Source organism: Camelina sativa, chromosome 19, assembly GCF_030686135.1.
Source record: "Camelina sativa cultivar CO46 ecotype springtype chromosome 19, ASM3068613v1".
Taxonomy (NCBI): Eukaryota; Viridiplantae; Streptophyta; class Magnoliopsida; order Brassicales; family Brassicaceae; genus Camelina; species Camelina sativa.
This window is the reverse complement of record NC_141898.1, coordinates 7,168,767-7,191,882: the sequence shown is the minus strand read 5'-3', so window position 1 is coordinate 7,191,882 and position 23,116 is coordinate 7,168,767. Positions and strand designations below refer to the sequence as shown.

The 23,116-nt window shown below is 34.1% G+C and overlaps 4 protein-coding genes across 4 annotated transcripts; 3 read left to right on the top strand and 1 right to left on the bottom strand.

The window, feature by feature from the left end:
* Nucleotides 1-101: 101 nt before the first annotated feature.
* Nucleotides 102-1,825, top strand: LOC109130971 (uncharacterized). Its single transcript, XM_019241187.2, has 2 exons — nt 102-918; nt 1,216-1,825. Exons 1-2 carry the CDS (start codon nt 371-373, stop codon nt 1,784-1,786), a joined length of 1,119 nt encoding a protein of 372 aa, XP_019096732.2. The 5' UTR covers nt 102-370; the 3' UTR covers nt 1,787-1,825.
* Nucleotides 1,826-4,829: 3,004 nt separating this feature from the next.
* On the bottom strand, nt 4,830-6,988 carry LOC104765379 (NAC transcription factor 56-like). Its single transcript, XM_087503149.1, has 3 exons — nt 6,430-6,988; nt 5,931-6,238; nt 4,830-5,814 (listed from the first exon to the last, which is right to left on the bottom strand). Exons 1-3 carry the CDS (start codon nt 6,617-6,619, stop codon nt 5,224-5,226), a joined length of 1,089 nt encoding a protein of 362 aa, XP_087359275.1. The 5' UTR covers nt 6,620-6,988; the 3' UTR covers nt 4,830-5,223.
* Nucleotides 6,989-15,642: 8,654 nt separating this feature from the next.
* LOC104767530 (uncharacterized) lies at nt 15,643-19,284 on the top strand. Its single transcript, XM_087501432.1, has 6 exons — nt 15,643-15,678; nt 15,739-17,335; nt 17,422-18,011; nt 18,097-18,384; nt 18,481-18,586; nt 18,676-19,284. The coding sequence occupies exons 3-6, from the start codon at nt 17,623-17,625 to the stop codon at nt 19,282-19,284; spliced, it is 1,392 nt and encodes a 463-aa protein (XP_087357558.1). The 5' UTR covers nt 15,643-15,678; nt 15,739-17,335; nt 17,422-17,622.
* Nucleotides 15,727-17,580, top strand: LOC147920279 (uncharacterized). The gene is made up of 3 exons (XM_087500991.1): nt 15,727-16,858; nt 16,956-17,335; nt 17,422-17,580. Exons 1-3 carry the CDS (start codon nt 15,727-15,729, stop codon nt 17,578-17,580), a joined length of 1,671 nt encoding a protein of 556 aa, XP_087357117.1.
* Nucleotides 19,285-23,116: the final 3,832 nt, after the last annotated feature.

The window sequence follows — 23,116 nt, the reverse complement described above, 5'->3', positions numbered from 1 at the left end:
AAATAATTTTGCGCCAAAATATAAAACAAACAAGTTTCGTCCATGAAATAAAAGTTCAAAAAAAAAAAAAACATTATAAAAAAATATGATTTGCAAATTTTAAATCAAGACTAAATTTAACATTAGAAATAGAAAACTAAACATCAATTCATAGTGGAAGAGTGGAGAGATAGAGAGAAATGAGCAGTTGAAGATCCTGAAGAAAGGAGAAGGAAATCAAGTGTAGAAACTAAAAACCTCCCTTCTCTCTCCTCCGACTATCGAGACCCTTTGCGTAACCTCCATTTCCGACGCCGGCAAAGCTTTTGCTTGCCGGCGTCGGGACTCTTGTCCCTCGTTCGTCTCTTGTTTCCTAAAGATCTTACTTTTAATGTCTTTTTGGCCACCTACTCAATCATCTCAACCTTTCTCTGCAAGACCTAGTTTAAACGTCGGTTTAAACTCCACTGTGAAAGCTGAGAGGCTTGTCACGACAAACCTCCACTCATACCAACCGCTACCGCCTGTTCCTCCAGCGTATCTAAACCTAGAGAACACCCTTTTGCCCAGCGGCGCTTCAACTCTCAACTCTGAGGAGGGTCCTTCTGATTCTCCCAGATCTAAAGAAGCTGGTTTCCCCTCGCCTTCTTTTGAAGACCGTCCTCTCCGGATCTCGTCGCCGGCGTTGTTTTCCATTATTCTTCTGGGATTCCAACCTGATCTTTCAAGATCCAGCCTTGAGCCCTCGAGAAGCCTACCGTCGAAGCGGTTACGACCGGTGCTTGCTCCGATGAAGACGATGAGATTGAGCGGCGGCGGCGCAAACCTAGTTTCCTTTGGTGCTCCTCTCTTGGACCCTTCATCTCGCCAAGTGGGCTTCGGCCCATTTCTCTTCTCATCGAGGCCCTGTGAACAAAGCGCTATTTTTCAAAAGTCCAGGTTTGTACCAAACTCTGCTTTGTTCTCCCGTACGTTACATTTGTGTCGAACTATGTTACCACTTGTCCGAAGACTGCAATTGGGACATATTCAATCAATGTTGCTCTGGGGGTACAAACTATATTTGAGAACCTTGCCATTAGAATCACATAGGGGTATTACTCATGTTTGCCAAAGTTTGAAGAAGACCGGCATTATGACACCGTCTCTAAGGAACGGATGTTACCGGAGCTACTTTAGCTGACCCTCCTCTCCTCTCCACCGTTTTACCTAGCCCTCACATTTGCTATATTACAGCATCTGCCCCATTATCCGAAGCTTTTGGGACAACGACATTATGATCTCCTCGCTAAGGCGTTGGGATTACCGTACCTTCCTCAATCTTCCATTTCCATCTCCCTTATTTCCTGAGTCCGTTCAAGCGCAAATCACCAAAGATAGGAAGATCAGTCCCTCAGCTCAAAGTCTGAAGAGTAACGGCATTATGATCCCACCTCCTTGGAGTGGTGGTTACCGAAACCTCTTCAAGCAACCTCTACCAAATCTTGAACCTGATTCCACCATCTGCCTTGGTTATGAGCAGATGAATCCATCGAGCTTCTTGGCCATGGAACCTTTCTCAACGTCCCAATGTCTACAGATAAGACAGATAAGGACAATTCACCATGTTCCGGCTTTGTCCGTGAGTGTGGCTTCGACATCCCTTGAAATCGTATGCGACTTAGTGCTTCACCGCCCTTGTCTCCGATATCTCTTGGATTACTTTCCATCCCTTGTATCCCTTTTTAATTATGGTTGTAACTTTCTTCAATCTTGCCTTTTGGCTAAAACTTTATGCATTGTAAGCTCCTCCTATCCGGTTGTTTGATTGAATTAAATGATATTTTTGCACAAAAAAAAAAAAAAACATCAATTCATATAACATTAACATGATAGCAAACATGTAGAAGGCGAATCCCATCAGGAGTCATCATTTAGATTCAAATCCTTGGTACATCCATGACTCCATCATGTAATGATGACTCACACAAATAACTGAATTTGTGAATTAAAGCGTTTATTATCCTATCTTCCTACAATAATAAATGATTTTTTTATATATATAAAAAAATAAATATAGTTTGGAGGGTTTCTAAAAATTCACTCCTATCGTAATCAAAAGGATCGTCATGTAGTCCAAATAGAGAGTTGAAGACAGCGTTGGTTCATATTCCCCGATCCGTCCACATTTCATCTCTTCATTACCTCTCCACCAACCAACCCTTATTTTACCTTCATTAATATTTCATCCCTCACTTTTTTTTATTTTTTGTATCTAAAATCCACAAAATATAAGTATCATAACCCAATTTATTACATATACACACACATACACCTTCTGTTTGTATGGGGCAAAATAACATCATGAATCCATGATGTGTTTATGAGGTAAACCAATTGCAGTAGTAATAATAGATTGATGCCGCTTTGGTGCTCTTTATCTTTCATGTTTGTTGTGGTTGTTATTAACAATGGTTGTGGAAGTAAATTTGTGTTGGATGTTCTAAAAGAGATATTGACTTCTTGGAGTGAAGATGCTTTTTTTTTTGTGTGGAAAAGTTTTAGGATCTTATTGTACAATCCATGAAAGCAAACGTATTGACTGGTTTTCGTATTAAGAATCTATCCATAACATGTAACGGTTGTTTTGCTTTTCTATTACATAGCTGTCGTCGATCTTCGTTGAGCATGCATTTTCCTTGCCTCCTAACTTTCCCCTTTTTCTTCATCTTTTAATCACTTTTTATTTATTTTGCTAACTCTATTTAGACAGAATCTGAAATATAAATAGTTCAAGGAATCGTATGAGCTAGCCTCAAGGATATATATATATATATATATATAAATTTAAGAAAATGTAGAGAAGATTTGGATGTGAAAAATATGGCAAGTGTTATCTGAAATAAATACAATATGTTTTCCAAAATGAAGTGCTATTGATATATAAGAAAAATTGAAAGGTGGTTTGTACTTATTATCCAGAAAAGGAATGTAATTAATGGTGTCTTTCATTTCTTGGTTTAAAGATAATGATTCCTTTTGCTGATGTAGAAGCATATGGTCCATTGCTGGCCATTTTTTTTTAACGTACCACACACACAGTATGCTTTTATGCAATATATCTTTTGATTCTATTTTTCTTCTAAACCCAGTTTTTTCCAGATAAATCATGGACGACTAGCTCTATAGAAAGAACATAGAATACGATGTCGTAGTGTTTATAGTTTCTTTTAAAACAACTTTAAAGCATGACGACGACACAAAGTTTAATCAAACTATTTCCTTAAAGTTACATTTATTTTGGTGTGCTTGTAATTGTATGGTTAACGGAATATATTTGGGGGATGTCTAATCAAAATCTAAGTTCTGAGAAGAGTGACAGAATAAAAAAGAAAAAAAAAAAGTAAGGTTGTGAGCGGGTATAGAAAAGAAAAATTGTGAGCAGAAAATGACACCCACACCTGAACATATCTGGAAACTCTTTAAAGTAGGAGGTTATTTGTTCATATCATATAATTAATTTTGATCAGTGACAAAATTACTACAGTTTGAGGTAAGATAAATACTCCCTCCGTTTCAAAATATAGGATGTTTTAGATAAAACACGTATATTAAAAAATAGTTGCTTTTAAAAAGTTTAATCAATCATAAACAAGACTGCATAATAGAAAATATAAAATTAATCTAAAAGTTACATAGAAAATTGGAAACATCATATGTTATGAAACAAAAATATTTCTCTAAACATCTTATATTATGAAACGGAGGGAGTATGTTATACAATAATAGCTAGATTCAATTGCTTTTATTTACGTTCTTTTTTAGACGTTATAAAATCGTTTTTCTTACCTTTGAATCACTATTCTACTAACAAAATTGCAAAATACAAGATTATAACATATATATGAAGCTGACGAAAAAAAACAAGAGATTATAACATATGAAACAAACGCAAATTTTTTATGTTTAAGATAATCATAATATGTTTTCTTCTTCTTCTTCTTTATTTCTCGTTATTCCAGTTGCGAGTTTGTTTGGCTCTTGCTTCCAACAAGATTATGGGTTGACGATACAAAATAGTTTCTTACTCTATAAATTGAGGATTGGTTTGGTATGAATTTAATGATACAAAACAAACAAAAAAAATATGATAGAAAATAAGAAGATAAATCACAATCAACGTGAGATGGCCCTCGTATGTATATAAAAACATAATATCATAATATATTATATTTATAGCTTTACATGCAATTATTGAAATTTCTTATCTACACAACGTACGTAGTTGAAGCTTATCATTACTTTGAAGCAGTTCAGCATGTTCAGGATGTTTCTATAGAAGATTGGTTTTCACGATCTTTTTATAATATAAAGTGTAAATGTGTTTTTTTTTAATGTTTACACATGCAGTGGCAACTGCGTCGTTATATCAGAAGTGGCATATAAAATTAGGAAAAGGCAAGTCATGGGCTAGAAATAAGAGATGAGTCTAATAATCCACTTGTAGTTCTTGTTTTGAAAAATATACAAAATCCTTTTTATTATTACTTTCGGATGTTTCTCTATCACCACGGTTTTAGTGAAACTGAAGACTAAATTGGTCAGATATTTTTGAAGTATTTTAGGTTAATCGAGAAAATAGTGACTAATAATCGTTTAATCCACTCCATACAATGGCTTAGTGCCCATTTTTGTTCAAAAGAAGTGCTTTAGGCTTTAGAATATTTGATAGTTTATTATTGATACGATCCATCGACTATCTTCATCAGTCATCTCATACGTACATAGAAAATATCTTCCAAAGTTTTATAAGCAAAATCTCAATCCAAAGACATCATTGATATATAGCATATGCAAAGAAAAACACACAGTTTACACAACTATTTTTTTTTTGTTTCTTTCTTAAATCATCTCCTTTACAAGAAAATACAATCTCAAAATATCACTGAGAGAACTATATGCATCTATACAATCTATATATATATATATATAAACATCTAAGTATATAATTTATACATTTAATAATAAAAATCAAGAAACAGTAATCGTTTTTTCAAGAAGAAAATATCCTATGTTTCTTGTATATGTTGCCTCATCACTTCTCCGCCTCTCTAAATAATCTCCTTTTTACCTCTAACCCCTATGACCAATTTTAAATTAACCCCAAAACATATACACAAATCTCAAATTTATATAAAATTTAAATAACCCCCACCAATCGGAAAAAAATTCTTCACACCGGTGGCTAAAAGCACATATTTTGATTTAAGAAGGGTACCAGTTTAGACCAGGTAACTGGTACGGCGTCGTTCTGAATAACCCATCTCCTAACACACCACCACCTTGTTGTTGCATCATTGGTGGAGTCTCTTCCATCATCGAAGAAGACATGTTCGAACAGTCTCCTCCTCCACCGTGAAACCGCTTGCTAGGAGATGCGTCCTGCTCCTCCTCCGCTACAGGCCAATACGGCACAGGAAAAGCTCGTTTCTGATTCGCCATCATCATCATCGGGACTGACGACGAAGCATGGTTCAAACCAACGACGTCAACGTTATTATTGTCACGATGATCCACTGATTCGGTATCCATGTTGTTGTTGATCATGCCACCGCCGTCGTATAAACTCGTATTACCGTCGGAGTAAATACCGTAACCACCACCAGAGAACTTCCCAGGGAAGAAATTCATCGATCTTGAGACATTATGGTGATGGTGGTGGAGTCCAGTAGCAGCAGACAAGGACGGAGGAATCTTCCTGAAAATGTAATCAATCATATCGTGATCCTTATCGTTATCCACATGTCGACCTGCGTTGTTCTTCTTGTAGATTCTACATAACACCCAATCATCAAGCTACACACAAGAAAAAAAACAAAAAAATCAAGATCAAGAAAACTCAAGATCAAGAAAATTCAAGATCAAGATTCTTCGAAAAAAAATCATGTATAGTTAAAGATGAAATAATATACTCTGAGTGAGTTTTTCTTGTTGCCGAAGTCACAAACAGGAGGTCGATTGTTGAGTTTGTTTTCGATGAGACGATACTCATGCATGATCCAATCACTTTTAACGCCTTTTGGTGGTTTACCACTGTAGAAGACGAGTGCCTTCTTCACACCGACTTTTTGGTTACCGTCGGAAGCAAGAACCGGTTTATCTGTACCGGTTGCTTTCCAGTATCCTGAGGTGGCGGCTCTGTTCGGTCTTGCTCCGTTTGGATACTTCCGATCTCGAGGACTGAAGAAGTACCATTCTTGCTCTCCAAACGACGCTTTAGCTATATAACCATTTTTGGAACCAAAAAACAAAAAAAAAAACAATTAGATCACACGTCATCCATCACACACAGAGATGATCTCTGGAAAAAAAAACAAGAAAATAAAAAAGAACTAACAGATTCAAATTCAAATGAATCGAATAATGAAAAAAAAAAAAAAAAAAAAAAGAGTTGATGATGTGTGTACGTACCAGGAAGCTCCCATGGATCGAATTTATAGAGATCGACCTCGGCGATGATAGCGACAGGTAAAGGAGCGGAAGCAGCTTTGCGTTTGAGGTAGTGAACCACAAGCTCTTCGTCGGTTGGGTGAAAGCGGAAACCTGGAGGAAGGTTAGGTTGCGGCGGTGGAGGACCACCGGAAGAATCAGTGCTCTCCATTGTAAAACAAATCTAGTACAGTGATCGGAGGTTTTGGTAGGAGAAGAAGCTCATATTACTACTCTACTCTCTCATGAGATTTTGTACTCTCTTTTTTACCAAAAAAAAAAAAAAAAAAATTGCTCAGAGATTCTTTTGTTTTTGGGGTTGGGGGAAGGGAGTGCTGAAAAATGCTTCACAGAGTCGGCGTTATCATTCTTTTAAATGGGGCTGTACAAAATGCCAATTTTGTGTGGGTTTTAATCCTCTGTTCTTTCTTACATATTTATATATACAACCCCCGGAGATTTACGTCAATTTACAAAACCATATATACTATATGTTTTTACAGAATAATGACACTTAAGTTAGCTGTTAGCACTCTCACATGATGTCATATGAACGACATACTGTTATATATATATATATAGTATGGTAACTTTTTGGAATATTTATTTATAAATATTTAACAGAATATCTTTCACTAAATGACTAAATTTTGGATATAATGGTTGGCAAATAATAAGTATAAAAGAATTTGTATTTGGGAAAATGCTCTCAAGTGGGCAATATGTGATCAGTTCTTCCCATGTTTTTCTTTTAGATGAAATTATATTGTCAAAAATGCTATTTTCAAAACCACACAATTTTTCTAAACATAACACGTAATTTATACATTTTTTCGCTCTGTGTAAAACCCTATCAAAGTTCTAGAAGCGTTATTGAAATCACAGAACTTGTCTTAAAAAATATTCAACCATTAACATATCTTAGTTTTTTACGTCAACATTACCATACCTTTATTTACTGAAATAGTGTAGAATCATATATTTGATGTTAATCAGTAATCAGCTATAATTAATTAAAAACTAAAAAAAAAAATCCCAAATTTCAGCCGATTTTAGTGTGTTTTGGTTGCACTAAAGGATCTAAATGTGGCGACAATGCGACACATATACAAAGCCTGACTAATCATGTCGAGTCTGTGTAATTACCAAGCTAACCAAATTGCATTGAGGGTTAATTAGTCATTATCTCTTTTTTTCCCTCTGCGTTAATGACTTTTTATGTATAGCCTCGCGACACAGACGAACTACGACAAACCAAGATGAGGCTGAGATTAACGTCAGAAAACGATATCTCTTGCAAAAGAAAAAATATAAATTGTAAGATATATATCGCTTTCGTCGTCATTAGTCGATGACAAAATTACAGTAACACAAAAAAAAAAAAATCATATACTCGATATATATAATACATAATTAAGACGAAATCAACAAAAGAAAAAAAAAAATAAAAAACTGAAGAATCTTCTAAAACTTTAACTCGAATGCTCTCTGTAATAGTAAGATTTTATTACTACTGTGTGCTTTTTTAATATTCCCAATGAGTAATAGACACGTGTGATTCCTAGTTGCCGATGTTTTCACACGTGGCAAACTGAGTTGTGGGACCCATGTAATCGCCACAGAAGGTAACAAAGTGATGACGTGGAAATAGATGGCCGGGTGGGTGGATGTTGAAAAAAAAAAAAAAAAAGCTTTTTACGTTTCAGATGTCATACCTCACGCTTTTGTTATTGAGATAATCGCACCACCAGACATTTTTTTTATATATAATAATATTTTTAGATAATACTATATAGGAATGTAAACAAACAAACAAAATCAAAACCCATTTCATGTGATTTTTTATAAGTTTTGATAACTTTTGGTTAATTTATTTACTTTCTTTTTTTTCCAACGTCATAATATATGATTATAACCATGCATATTTTCTCGACCACTTCTTTAACAAAAAAATATTTTCTGGACCACTTAAAATTATATTTGTAATGATGTATGTATTCAGATTCCTAGGAGTGGTTTTTATTTTACGACTTTTTGAGTTTTGATTTCCTATACCATGATGTGATATTTCCTTATCTCTCTCGTAGCTTTCTCATTTATCTTAAAACAAACTTGTATTCAATTCAAACTATTCATAAACCAAAATACAAATCTGTTTCCTAGGTTTTTGTCTTTAGAGCACTTTATTTTGTTTTGCAAAACAAAGAAGAAGAAGAAAAAATAACAGTGAAGAAAAAGAAAGTAACGAGAAATGTGGACCATATTATATACACACGTTGTACCAACTCAAAATAAATGTTTGCCTCAAATTAGTCAATTTAACTACATCATTTCTTAGTCACATCCATCAGATCAAAGAGACATCCTTCTATTTGCTTTGCATTCACAAAGATTTCTAGTGCTTTACATGCTTGCACACCACTTCTTTTTTTTTGCTTACGTTCAGAATCTCAACAACAACACACACACACACATATATATATATATATATATATATATATATATTGATTATATATTTATAACAAAACCTAATAGTTTTACAAATTTTCTTACCAAAATTATGTACTTGAAAGTATATGTAAGGGGACCCTATTTGTAAGTGTTATATTCAGCAGAACGTGGTTGCTGGATACTGGGCTTTATCCCGTATGTCAAATTGTCAATGTTATGGTTTAGTTTGAAAAATCAACGTATAACAATCTTTGATTGATAAAGATACCAGATACATAACGATGTTCTCGTGCAATCACATACAAATTGAAAAAAAAAAAAAAAAAACTTGAATATATGTAACGTGCATAGATTTTGGAACTGTTAAAAAAAAATTATTTAATTTTCAATAAGCAGGAGTTTTTTAATTAAAAATATATCTAATCTATCAATGTTATAAAATTATGTAAGCCAAATAAATATAGAATCCAATTGGTAACGCACGTACAATTGTATTAAAAAACTATAAAATAGAACTCAAATCTGTTACGGAACAATGTAAAACTGTAAAGAAAACGTGACAAAAAATTATATAAAAAGCTGATAGTAACGTTTTTAATAATGTTTTTGGTATCGCTTTTGTTATTGATAATGTACTATCAAAGGGATACATCCCATGCCAAAAAGGTACATAGTTACCAATCAAACCTACAGTCACTACAAAATAACAAAATGATTGTACCAAAGCTTAGCTTTGTTTTGCTTTTAAAAAACTCTTAACTTTTGTAACCTGTCTGGTTGATTGAACGAAAGCAAGATTTGTTTGTCCGAAAAAAAAAACGAATCAAATAAAAAAAACTATCATTTGGCTTGGAGGCAATATAAATCTCAAATAGCAAAGTACCAACACTACTAGCTAGTATATTAAAGATACGCACCAATAGCCTAATTACCAACTAGTTTTAAAGTTGAAACACTTAAAACTTAACAATTTCGATAATCTGGATTGTAGTAATTATAAATGCACTCCAGCTAAAACACATTAATAAGTGGGATACCAGGGCAATTCAAACATTTAAATATTTAATATTGACAATTATGCATATTATACAACGAAAACATGACATGTATTATATATTGTGCATATATATGTTCGCAAGGTTGGTAAATTTCACTCTACTACAAGTATTTAATAATAGTAAACCTAACTTCAAGCTTTTTATTGTATTTAAAACTTTCCTCATAAAAAAAAATCTTTATGGAGAAATAACGACCTACTTTCAAATAATTCACTGTGTGAACTTTTGTAACAATAGCTTTCATCATGTGATACAACACTTTTATTCTATTTAGAAAAATATCTATGCCAAATTAAACGTCATATATATCACACACACGGTCTTATATATGTAACGTGAAGCCAAACATCGGACGATTGTCAAACTAACATTAATATTACAATATTTTTCCTAGCTTAAAGGAAAAAAACATTGTGCTATAACTATTAGATCCAAGCAACTTTGTAACTAAAAAGGTACCTACATTAGATTCATACTATTGATTTATATATATCTATATCTGGCGGTTCTAGCTAGTAATCAGGTTGACAGGTTCTATATATGCGATGTCTTGGTGCTAGGGGCCATCTTAATCGAGCCAGTCAATACGATGTCTAGACTCTTAATTCGATCGAGAAAATTAATTAAATTAATGTAATTTAGATGCAAAAATTAGGTTGCTAGTTAGTGATCACTCAATTTTATTAGTTTTAAGACACATGTCTTTGAGAAACTAACTTGGATGATTTAACTGTTTTCTTTTTCAACGTGTTTAATGTCTTATCCTTTTTTCCAAACGAATATGCTTTCTTCGAACTAATATGGGTCTTTTCCCAGGATATAACGAATTCATCAGCAGTGAACATATCATACCTTTTTGGGTTGATATATCTTTCAAATGGTGGAAATATTATATGAGGTTTTGAGACTTCCTTTATATATCTTACAAAGTATTTGGTCTGGCAATGATCTTATAAATACATAATGTATACTTATATTAGTCAAATCTCCAGTTGAGAATAATATTAAAGAGAACACATGATTCTTATGACATCAAGCAAAGCTACGATTTTCTTTTATTATTTCTTATATACAAAACGGATTTCAGAAAAGCTCTTTTTGCATGACCCTTTTAATTTTGTAATGCGTTCTCCTGTATTTTTTTCACGAAGAAAATGCTGTTAGTTCTGTTTTTCAATTGAGATAAATAAGTATTAAGTATAATATGTGTGTGTGTGTGTATGTTATACGTAGTATCCAAAAACGAAGAGTTAACATAAGAAACTTGAGATTAATATAAGTAAATATAAGTTTATAACACAACTTTTTGTCAAAAATAATAATTTTAATACTACTTCGAGAATTAAGTATGTGCTTACAATTTAGAAGATCAAATTTTTCATCATCCCGCCACGCACTGTTCAAGTGAAGTAGTCACTGATCATACCAAAATTCCAACACGGTCCAGATATTTTTTCCGATATGTAAAAAAGATGTGTGCGTACATACATCTCTCTAATTTTTCTTAAAAGCATACATATAGAGTTATATCCATAACTGAAATATGACGTCGTTGTTGTTAACTAAATTCTCGTAACAAATTCAAAATACATGGTTTTTTTCTTAGTTAGACTCATAGTTTTAAATTAGTTTTTGTAGTTAATTATATTAAATCTTTATAAGAAAACTAATAATATAAATCAATTTCAAAGCACAAGATTTTGAACATTTTGTTATTTTTAAGTTCAATTTCTACATTATATATAATTATATTTTTTTATCTTAGTTTTTTTACCGAAATTTTTGGAGAATTAGTCATGTGTAATGCGTACAACTTGACGTAAAATATACGTAAGTATTTTTAAGAGATAAGATCTAGAGATATTAATGGCCATGATTAATTATGCCTGATGTAAGAATCAATCAAGTAGATTAAGACATGATTCTGCTGAGACTTTGCTTTATTTTTTCTTTCTTATCCTTGTCTTTAAGCTTAAAATGGAAAGTGATTAAGGACCTCCTCAATTGTCTGCTTTGTTAAATATACTTCATGACCTTCTCGACGCACCGGAAGGTCACACAAACAATGGTAGAATCACCAGCAAAAAAAAAAAGTTGTCTAGGTTAAATGTATTTTATTGTAAATGTCACTGTTAGATAATAGATACTATAAGATCTTGCATTATAATTCCATGCATGTGTGAGATTTTTTAGGGTTGGTTGGTTTAGTCTGAAATCGTCCCGGTTGCATGCATTTGACACCCAATTGCGATTGGCCAATTACATTAACCGGTTTGTAGTTATTTATAACAGTTATGAATACTTCTTTGATCAAAGAAAAAAAAACTTATCTCAAGTCCAATCTCCTATTGTGCGCGGTAACGAACATATATTTGTCTTTGACAAACTTCTCTTGAATATTAATTCCTTTTTATCAATTTCTCTTGAATATTGATTCAAACATTCTAAAATATATCCTCTTATATCAAATATTTTAAACCAAACTCTTGACAATATATATATATATATATATATATATATATATATATATATATTAAAAATTATGCATGAACAAAATTTTCAATACTTTTCATTTAGCTATAGTTTATGATAAAATGAAAGTTAAATTTCAATTTATAGGCTATCTTAATTTTACATATACATTCTAAATACATAAACTATTAACTATATGTATTTTGGCAAGTTGGCAACTTTTATGTTAAAGTATGCTTTATAAAAATCATAAATTGTATGTTGCTATTTTGATCTGTCAACATGTTAGTTAGAAGTATATCTCATAAAAAATACTTTTTTTTTTGTTTTGATTATCCGTTTTTGCCAACTCTCACATCCAGATCAGACTAGAACTGATATGTTTAAATCAATCAAAGCTTCAAGTGGAGTGGAATCGTTTTATTTAGAGTGATACGATTAAATTTTGAACAAATATTTATTCACATATATATTTCCAACTAATGATACTGATATCTTAATAAAGCACGTATATATTGTATGTGTGCATTTGAATTTAGGCAGTGGCTCACTTAACATCATTCTATTGCTACATATTTTGAACTTATAAATAATCTTACAGTTACATAGGTATATTAATTACGGAATAGATATACTATCATGTAGTAGAATTAAAATAAAAAGTGAACTCTAAAAATCATGTAGACTCAAGGTAGATTTATAGATCTTAGATTTATCTCAGGGATAAAAGTTATATACGTATGTTTCGTTTATCTGAAAGATAAGATGACAAACAAAATTGTCTGATGATCTCTATTAGGTCTCACAGACAGTCAGACTCAACTCAAGGTAGTAGTAAAATATTCACCATCAGCAATACTCAGGAGTCGGGACCCAATAAGTGGGATTAATTATTGTATAATATATAAGCCTAGATTAACCAAGTTTTGGGCCATGGCCCAACACATTTACTAATACAAAATACATCAATCCTAAAGATAAAAAGCATGAATAGCCATATCGACACATTCTTACTTATTTGGGTAACACGTTAATCAGATATTGGTATGGAATCTTCCAGTTCTTATTACAGACTTCGGATGATATATATCCAACGAGATGCAAGCGAATCTTCTGCCACAGGTTTTTATAAACAAACATAAAATTCATAGTATATATAGTAAAAGAGAGAAAAGATATACAACGCATAGAAAAAAATACAATGTCAGTTCAGGAAACATCGTTGCCTCATTAAGAGAGTAAAGATGGATACAATGTCAGTTAAAGCGAAAAGAACAAAAAAGAAAAACAAACAAATGTTGCATGATATTATTTATTTTCATGTATAAAATTAGCCAAATATTGACATTTTATAATAGTTACAAAAAACAATTAATATGCATCACTAAACGGTCTAAATCCCATTCCAGTGCCATGCAAATGCGCATTTACTGATAAATTAAATTACATGTGCATGGTATACCCGTATATGGTCGAATGAATGGTTACGTTGATTTAACGTACAAAAGTATCTTGAATATATAAGGACCACAAGTCTTTCTATGCAAGAAGGTTACCAAGTATTAAACTCTAAACCTTCGTTTTCATGTATTTATGATAGAATATATATGCTATTCCAAGGGGTTGCGTAAAGCTTCATCCAACAAAAAAACCATTTATATTTTCCTTTTCAAAAAATTGAAATATTACCATGTCTGAATTAATAGTTCAGGCACCTTAATTGACAAACATCAAACGGAAATATATTCATGTGCATCTTTTCACCACATTTTCATTTTATTTTTATTTTTTTGTATGACTAAAAAAATATAGTTTGGCAAGTTAGTTGTTTGAGAAATCAAAAGTTTTTGAATATATATATATATATATATATATATATATATATATATATATATATATATATATATATATATATATATATTGAGTCAAGTTAGTTGTTTGAGAGATCAAAAGTAACTAAAAATTGTGCAATCACACATTCGATTTTATTAAATTTTTAGTAATTTAGAAGGAAAAAAAAAAGAATAGAGTAAGACAAAGTCATATTGAATCTTTAAATTCCACAAATTAATTCTGTAAAGTTCATATATAACGAATATTCATGTAAATTGACAATTATATTTTCTAGTGAAAAAGAGGTTTTTCAGGCAAAAACAAAATGTTAATTATTTAATTATGAAAATCTACTTAGACGAACAAAAAGCGTTGTGCTGTGTTTAAAACTTGTACGGTGTTTTGCTGGACGTCTTCAGCTACTCCCATCGGTAATATTCAGCATTACAAACTTTTGGATCTCTGCTTTTAAACTTCCAAAAGCCTGCATTTGCGAAATTGACCAGCTATGCTCAGCCTTTCTGTGGTCTGGCCCATCTTTAAATGTTAAGAAAACTAAGATAGCATGGACAGAGATTTGTCTCCCTAAGTCTGAGGGTGGTTTGGGGCTTCGTTCATTAAATGAGGCTAATAATGTGAGTGTCCTGAAGTTGATTTGGAGAATTCGACTACAGGAAATTTGATTATTGATAGCACAAAAGGATAGCGTTTTTGATGTTTATGATATATTTGAGTTAACTGTGTATTAAAGATAGCGTTTAGTTATTTTTAAACGCTATCAATAGTTAAAAGCGGGAACAAAAAAATTGACGCGAGCCAAATTGGTTCTAAAAAATTAGTAAACCGCTATTGAAATTAAAAAGGGGGGAAAATTTTTGTTTTCCTCCCTACGGCGAAATAGATCTGAGTCGACACTCTTCTCTCTTTCTCGATTTTTCTCTAAGGCAGATCTGAGACACTCAAACCCTCTCTCGATTTCTCTGGCTCTCACTCGATTCCTTACTCTCTCAACTCGATTTCTCCCTTTCTCAACTCAATTTCTCAATCTCTAATCGGTTTCTCTCTCTCTCGCAACCCGATTTCTCTCTCTCGCAACCCGATTTCTCTCTCTCGCAACTCCATCTCTCTCTCTCTCTCTCAACTCGATTTCACTGTGGAAACCCTAATCTAGGAGTTCACTCGATTTCATACTCTCTCTCACTCGATTTGGAGCTCACAACAACTCGATTTATCAATCTATCTCAGTCGATTTCTCAGAAATCCTAACTAAGGTGGGTAATTGTTTTCGAATTTAGCTTTTCTTTTTCTCTTGTGTGTTGTTGATATGTCTTTCGGTTTAATGTGAGTGTATGTGGAGCTATATTGTTGGTCTTGTTCGATGATGGAGAAGTCTTGGGTTTGGCTGCCAAGGTATGAAGTTTACAAGACTGTTTAATTGCTTATGAACTGTGTTACAGATTGCTATATGAAGTATCAGATAGGAGCTAGAAATTTTGTGAATGCAGCAACAACAAGTTTGGGTAATCCTAGTTCTATGCTATGTCCCTGCACACATTGCCGGAATTTGTCTCATCAAGGAACAGAGACAATGTTTGATCATCTAGTGATTAGAGGAATGGATGAGAAATACAAGAGGAATTTGTGTTGGCGCATTCATGGTGATAGGAAACTTGCTCAACCAGATGAAGATCCAAGCTCTGAGTTTGAAGCTTATGATTTGATTAGAACAGCCTTCTTTGATAGTGATTCAAAGCCCAATAGCCACAATGAAGATCAGAATGATGATGTTGATAGTGTAGAAGAATCTGAGTTTAGAAAGAAGCTACAAGATGTTGAAACTCCTTTATATTCCATCTGTCCCAACTACACCAAGATATCTGCAATCATGGGGCTTTACAAGATTAAAGTCAAGAGCGGTATGTCGGAGAACTATTTTGATCAGTTGCTCAAAATGGTTCATGATATGCTTCCTAAGGACAATGTGTTACCGAGATCAACAGATGAGTTGAAGAAGTTTCTGAAAATATTTGGGTTTGGATATGACATGATACATGCATGCAAGAATGATTGTATCCTATACAGGAAGCAGTACGCAGATATTGAAACCTGTCCAAGATGTAGTCTCTCTAGGTGGGAAAGGGATAAGAATACCGGTGAAGAGGAGAAGGGGATTTCAGCAAAGGTTCTAAGGTATTTTTCAATTAAAGATAGATTTAGGATGATGTTTAGATCCAAAAGAATGGCTGAAGAGTTACGGTGGCATTTCAATAATGCAAGTACAGATGGTACAATGAAGCATTCAGTTGACTCATTAACTTGGGCCAATGTGAATGATAAATGGCCTGAGTTTGCTGCTGAATCAAGAAACCTCCTCCTCAGCCTTTCCACTGATGGGATGAATTCTTTTGCCATTCAGAACACGAAGTATAGCACATGGCCAGTATTATTAGTCAACTACAACATGCATCCGACATTGTGTATGAAGGCTGAGAACATGATGCTCACTCTTTTGATCCCTGGGCCAACTGCACCGAGCAATAACATTGATGTCTACCTAGCTCCATTGATAGATGATCTGAAGGATTTGTGGCATGAAGGTATTTAGTTTATGACTCTTTCATGAAGGAGATTTCACACTTAGAGCAATGTTGTTGTGGAGTATAACTGATTATCCAGCATTAGGGTCATTGGCAGGATGTAAAGTCAAAGGGAAACAGGCATGTATTGTGTGTGGAAAGGATACGCCTTCTAGATGGTTAAAATTTAGCCGTAAGCATGTGTATTTGGGCAACAGAAAGAGGCTCAGACCTGATCATCCGTACAGAAGAAGAAAGAAATGGTTTGATAATACAGTAGAGAAAGGAAGTGCAAGAAGAGTTCAAACTGTAGTGGAAATCTGTGAGATGTTTAAGGATTTCAGAAATGATTTTGGTAAATGTATAGTGAAAAAAGGGAAAAGAAAAAGAAAAGGTATAAGTGAAGATGAGGAACTATTGAATGATGAATCTGATGAAGACGGTGTTAAATGGAGGTGGAAGAAAAGGTCCATCATGTTTGAGTTACCTTACTGGAAGGTATATAAATTCAAATTTCAATAATTGTCAATTATTTTTATAAAGTTGCATATCATATTGAACTAATTTTTCTTCTTTTGTGGTAGGATATGCCGGTTCGTCACAATATTGATGTAATGCATGTGGAGAAGAATGTTTCTGATTCTATGTTGGTTATGTTGATGCAATCTGTTAAGTCAAAAGATGGGGTGAAAGCAAGGAAAGATCTCGCAGACATGGGGTTTAGACAGAAGTTACACACATAGGAAAAAGGGAAGAGGACTTATTTGCCTCCAGCTGCTTATTGGATGTCCAAGTCTGAGAAAATAACATTTTGCAAGAGGTTAAGTTCATTCAGAGGGTCTGATGGTTATTCTGCAAATATATCCAACTGTGTTTCAGTGGATCCTTCTATGATTGGTGGATTGAAGTCACATGATCATCATGTGCTTCTCCAGAAGGGTCCTAGAATTGCAGTGATTAGATTATGTAATTTCTTTAAGAGGTTGTGTCAGCGAGTTATTGATCCAGAAAAACTAATATCACTGGAGGCTAAGTGTGTAGAGACCTTTTTCCAACTAGAAAGATATTTTCCTCCAACCCTTTTTGATATAATGTACCATCTTCCAATACATCTAGCAAGAAAGGCACGTTTGGGTGGACCTGTTCATTTCAGATGGATGTACCCCTTTGAAAGGTAATCATCTTTTAACTTTGAAAATTTTCAGGTTGTATTTCAATAGTTTACTAACATAGTATATCCGTATTTGGTTGAGTTATAGGTACATGAAAACACTAAAAGCATATGTCAAAAACTATGGAAGGCCAGAAGCTTGTATGGCTGAAGGTTATTTAGCTGGGGAGTGTATTGCATTCTGCATGGAGTTTCTACAAAATTCTGTACCGGTGCAAGAAACAATCAACCGTAATGAAGATGTTGGGTCCTCTAGGGGAATACTTGAAGGACACCCATTCCAGAAGGCTGCTCAAGTGGTATTAAGTGATAAAGAGAGAGACATTGCCCATAGATATGTTCTAATGAACATGGCAGTGATGAGTCCATATGTAGAGTAAGTTTGTCTTTTTTCTCATCTTATTTCTTATAGTTTAATAACTAAGTTTGAAAGTTTAATGTTTAAAACTAACTTTCTGATATTTTATAACAGTATGCACATTGAGGAATTGCAATCAATGGATGTGAGATGTCGTAAAAGTGAAACTCTTTTATGGAAATTACACGCAGAGAGGTTCTCACAGTGGGTAAAAGATAATGTTAGATCTTGTATATATACACAGTATTATTTTTCTTATTCCTATGTATATATAGTAAATAACTTTACATATTTTGTGTGGATATGTAGATCCCTGGTAACTCAGAACATCATTCAGAGAAATTGAGATGGTTAGCTCATGGACCAAGGAAAATAGCTCAAACCTATAAGGGATTTGTCATTAATGGGCATAGATTTCACACTAAGGACGTAATGCGCAAGACTCAGAACAGTGGAGTAACTTATGAAGCTTTTAGCATAAGTAGAGCTAGTGCAAGAGATAATAGACAGATGGCGGACATGGTTGTGTTCTATGGAGTTATACAACAGATAATTATGCTAGATTACTATATGTTTCATATTCCAATATTCAAGTGTAAGTGGGCCAACAAAGGAAATGGTGTAAAAGAAGAAGAAGGATTTACACTTGTGAATCTCAATGTCAACCAATCTGCCTACCTCCAAGATCCATATATTTTGGCCTCCCAAGCTAAACAAGTATTCTATTCTAGAGATGACTCCTCAAGTTGGTCTGTAGTGATGAGGGCGTCACCAAGAGGGTATCATGAGCTAGAGACAGAAGAAGAGTTTGTAGTTGCACCATCCATTCCGCAAAATGAAGATTTTGGGAACGAGTCTTCTGATGATGAGAGTTTCTTTGATAGAGAAGATTGTGAAGGGGTCTTAGTAGTGGATTAATTGGATTAGGATTAGTATACTGTACTAATTTTTATTACAGTTCTGTTTCAGGTATATGAAAATGTCGAAGAAAATGGATAAAATCATTCCTAGATGCAGTAACCGTCAGCTAGGCATCTCTTCAGTCCCTGTAAAGTCCATCCGGAAACGCAGTAAGGCTGTGGTTCAGGCTTCTAACAATGCAGAAGACAGTGTTCAGAAAAATGTTGAAGAAATTTTAGAGAATATGGGATCAGAAAGAGAAGAAGATAGGCAGGTCAATGAAGTTGAAGAAGATGAGCATCACAATGAAGGCAAAGAAGATAGGCAGGTCAATGGAGAGGAAGAAGAGCAGCAGGCTGATCCACAAGAAAATGTGCAATCAACAGCTGGAGAAGCTCAAGAAACCAAGAAAAGGATAACAAGAGGGCCAACTAAGATGCGTGGAGTTGCTAAACACCATGAAGACAAAATTGAAGTTGAATGGAATTCTCTTGGTGCACATGTGGGTCCAAGATCAGTCTTGCTTTCATCCTTCATGGGTATTTTGGTAAGAGAGCATGTGCCAGTCCTTCTTGATGACTGGAGATATTTGGATCCTTCAATAAAAGACATGATGTGGGAGCAAATTCAGGTGTTTCCTAAATACTTTTGCTAATTTACCTCTTATATGAGTCTATGTACTAATCATCAGGTTGTTTAAATTGTTTCACAAATATTGTAGGCAAGGTTCAATTTAACTGAAGAGTGGCAAAAAGAATCTCTTTTAATGCAGATGAATAATACTTGGCGGTCTTCTAAGTCTAGGCTTGTCTCTAAAGTACGAAAACTAAATAAGAAAGAGGTTGTGGAGATGAAACCAAGTAACATACAATCTGTTGAAGCTTGGAAAAAGTGGGTGAAGTCTAAGACTAGTGCAGATTTTCAAGTTGTGTATTTCAAACTCTGTAATGCTAGAATATGTTTGTTTGAATCTTTATTGATTATGGGCTTGTTTATAGGTTGTAAGTGAAAAATTCAGGGAACTGAGGAAGGGACAGATTCCACACACCTCAAGCTGTAAAGGAATGAATCGACTAGCTGATGATATGGTATGTAGATGTTAATATTTGCTGTTATTTTTCATATAGCTGATGTGGTTTTGTTACCTGCAGAAGAAAAAAAGTTCAGACCCAAGCAAAGTGTCAAAGAGCAAAGTATGGGTAGCAGTACACACTCATTCAGATGGGAGACCTGTGAGAACAGAATTTTTGGATACTATTGTAAGTGACATGGGATTATAAATATGTAATTTATTTTATAGAACTCACACTAACTCTGATTTCACTATTTGTGTCAGGAAAAAATAAAATCTCTTGATAGTGAAATTGCATCTACAGCTAGCACTAGCATTAGAGAGGATGTTGTGAGCTAGGTGTTAGGAAGAGACAAACCTGGAAGGATTAGAGGGATGGGCAAAGGGATCACTGCAACAAAGCTAGCATTCCTTCAGGCTAGAGATGCACATGTGCATAAACTTGAGAAAACGCAGAAGGAATTGGTCAACAAGGTTGAAAATCTTGAAAATAAACTTCACTTCTTGTATAAAGGGAAGAAGGTTAGTTAATCTTTTACTCATATTGGTCAACAATGCTTGATGATTTCAATGTATGCTTTTAAAATTCAACTTCTTCTGTGAACAGCCTGATGATGTTTCTACCTCGGAGCTGGATAGTAGTTGTAGACAGGATGTTCGTATGTGTCAACTACTGGATTGGTACTCAAAAGATTAATGTGTTGTCGGTGAAGGAGAGTATTGCTCGTCTGAACCAAGGTACAAGGTTGCTCATATTCCAATTGGTCCTAATGCATCAGCTGTCATTGTTAGGTCTGTATTAGTAGAAAATGCTTCTCTCTGGAGGCCAACTAAAACTGTTGGATCACTTACCCAAGCTGTGGGAGTCAAAATAGCATGGCTAACTAATAAAATCAAGATGGTTAATTCCGAAACTGATAACCAAACTTCTGAATCATCGGTAAAATTTTGATTTTGGTTGATTTTTAATGAAATTGTATTATTATTCCCTGTTCTGATATATACTTGTTTATGACTGACTTAGGTACATGACATGATCATCATCTACGATTGTAATGCGGAGGAGGACGAAATAGTTGCTGAGGGTCAAATGTGGTCTACTGATCCTAAAGAAGTGATCAACGATATTCCTATTGGTCCAAATTCTGCAGTGGTGAAGGTTGAGAAGGTGGTTAAGAAAGATGCTTATCTGTGGAGACCAACTACTGAAATATACTTGATAGAGCATGTACTTTAAGATTATATTGCCTGGCCAATGAACAAGATATTTACTCAACCTTCAAGACAAGCATCACCGAAAGAATCATCACCTAAGGTATAATTTTCAGTGACTGAATTTTAAGTTAGTCAAATGTTATATGATTGTGATCTTGAGTTGATCATTAATTTTTTTTCTGTGTGGTAGAGTATAAGCTGCAGCTTCGCTAACAGCTCATCAAATGGAAAGAAGAAGACTTGCATGTTGTTGGACTGTGAAAACTCAGGAGAGATCGTTGCAGAAGGTATAGTTACTTCAAATAATCTGGAAGACACAGTCCACTGTAAACCCTTAGGACCTAATGCTAGCAAGGTATGGGTTAAAATTATAAAGATTGGAACAGCCAAAGTATGGAGACCAGATGCGGAAGTGAAATGTGTTGCTGATGCTTTAGGTACAACAGTGGCATGGCCTAATGATAAGATTGTAGGGTCTTGAGTTCAGCACACTTGTGTTAGAAACAAACTAGGGCCTTAGTTGGAACTTGAACTATTGTGTGGTGTTTATGTTGGCTAGCTTATAAGTTTATATGCCTTCTGTTGGAACCTGAATTATTGTGTGGTGATTATGTTGGTTTGTTGGATTGAAAACTAATGTTATTAGAAAAGTTTTCTTTTTCAGAAGGTATTTTTCGTTTTGTTTACAAAAATTTCAATAAAAATATTTGCTCAGGAATCCAAACAAATAGCAGAAAATGAATGCCACAAAAAGTAATATTAAAATGTTATAAATAGACTAAAAATAACGAAATATAATCGCTATTGTATACTTAAATATCACGGATATAAAAAACGTTATTGTTTATAAACATTCAATAGCATGCCTAAAAAACGTTATCTAAAGTGTCAGATCAACTATCGCGGTGGATGACATAGCGCTTTCCACAACGCTATCTTTGTTTACGATAGCGTTTAAAGTGTGCTATTAATAATCAAATTTCCTGTAGTGAATTCTCTCTGCCAAGAGCTCGCTATGGGTTAACTGGGTCCACCGTTACCTCATTCGTAGTGGTTCTTTCTAGTCGGAAAAAGATAATATTGTTGTTGGATCCTGGATATGGAAGAAGCTTCTGAAATACAGGGACCTAGCAAAACAGTTCCACCGCATAGAGGTTTATAATGGTGAGTCCACTTTATTCTGGTTTGATAACTGGAGCTCTTTGGGTCGTCTACATGAGAAAGTTGGGGACCGTGGTTGCTTATCTATGGGAATACCAATCTCAAGTACGGTAGCTGAAGCAATGGACCAAACTCGTCGACGACGAAGTCGGAATGAGTTCCTCAGCTTGATTGAAGATGAACTCCACAAGAAACAACTTGTCCGTGTCCATGATCAACAAGATGTTTCTCTATGGAAGCGGAAAAGTAACATTTATCACAAGCATTTTCGAACGAAGGACACCTGGTTGCACATCCATGGAACGCATTCATTAATGGAGGAGTCTCAAGTAATTTGGTCCCTCAAGCTACTCCACGTTTTGCTTTTCTCACTTGGCTGGTGGTGAAAAACAGACTCGCAAC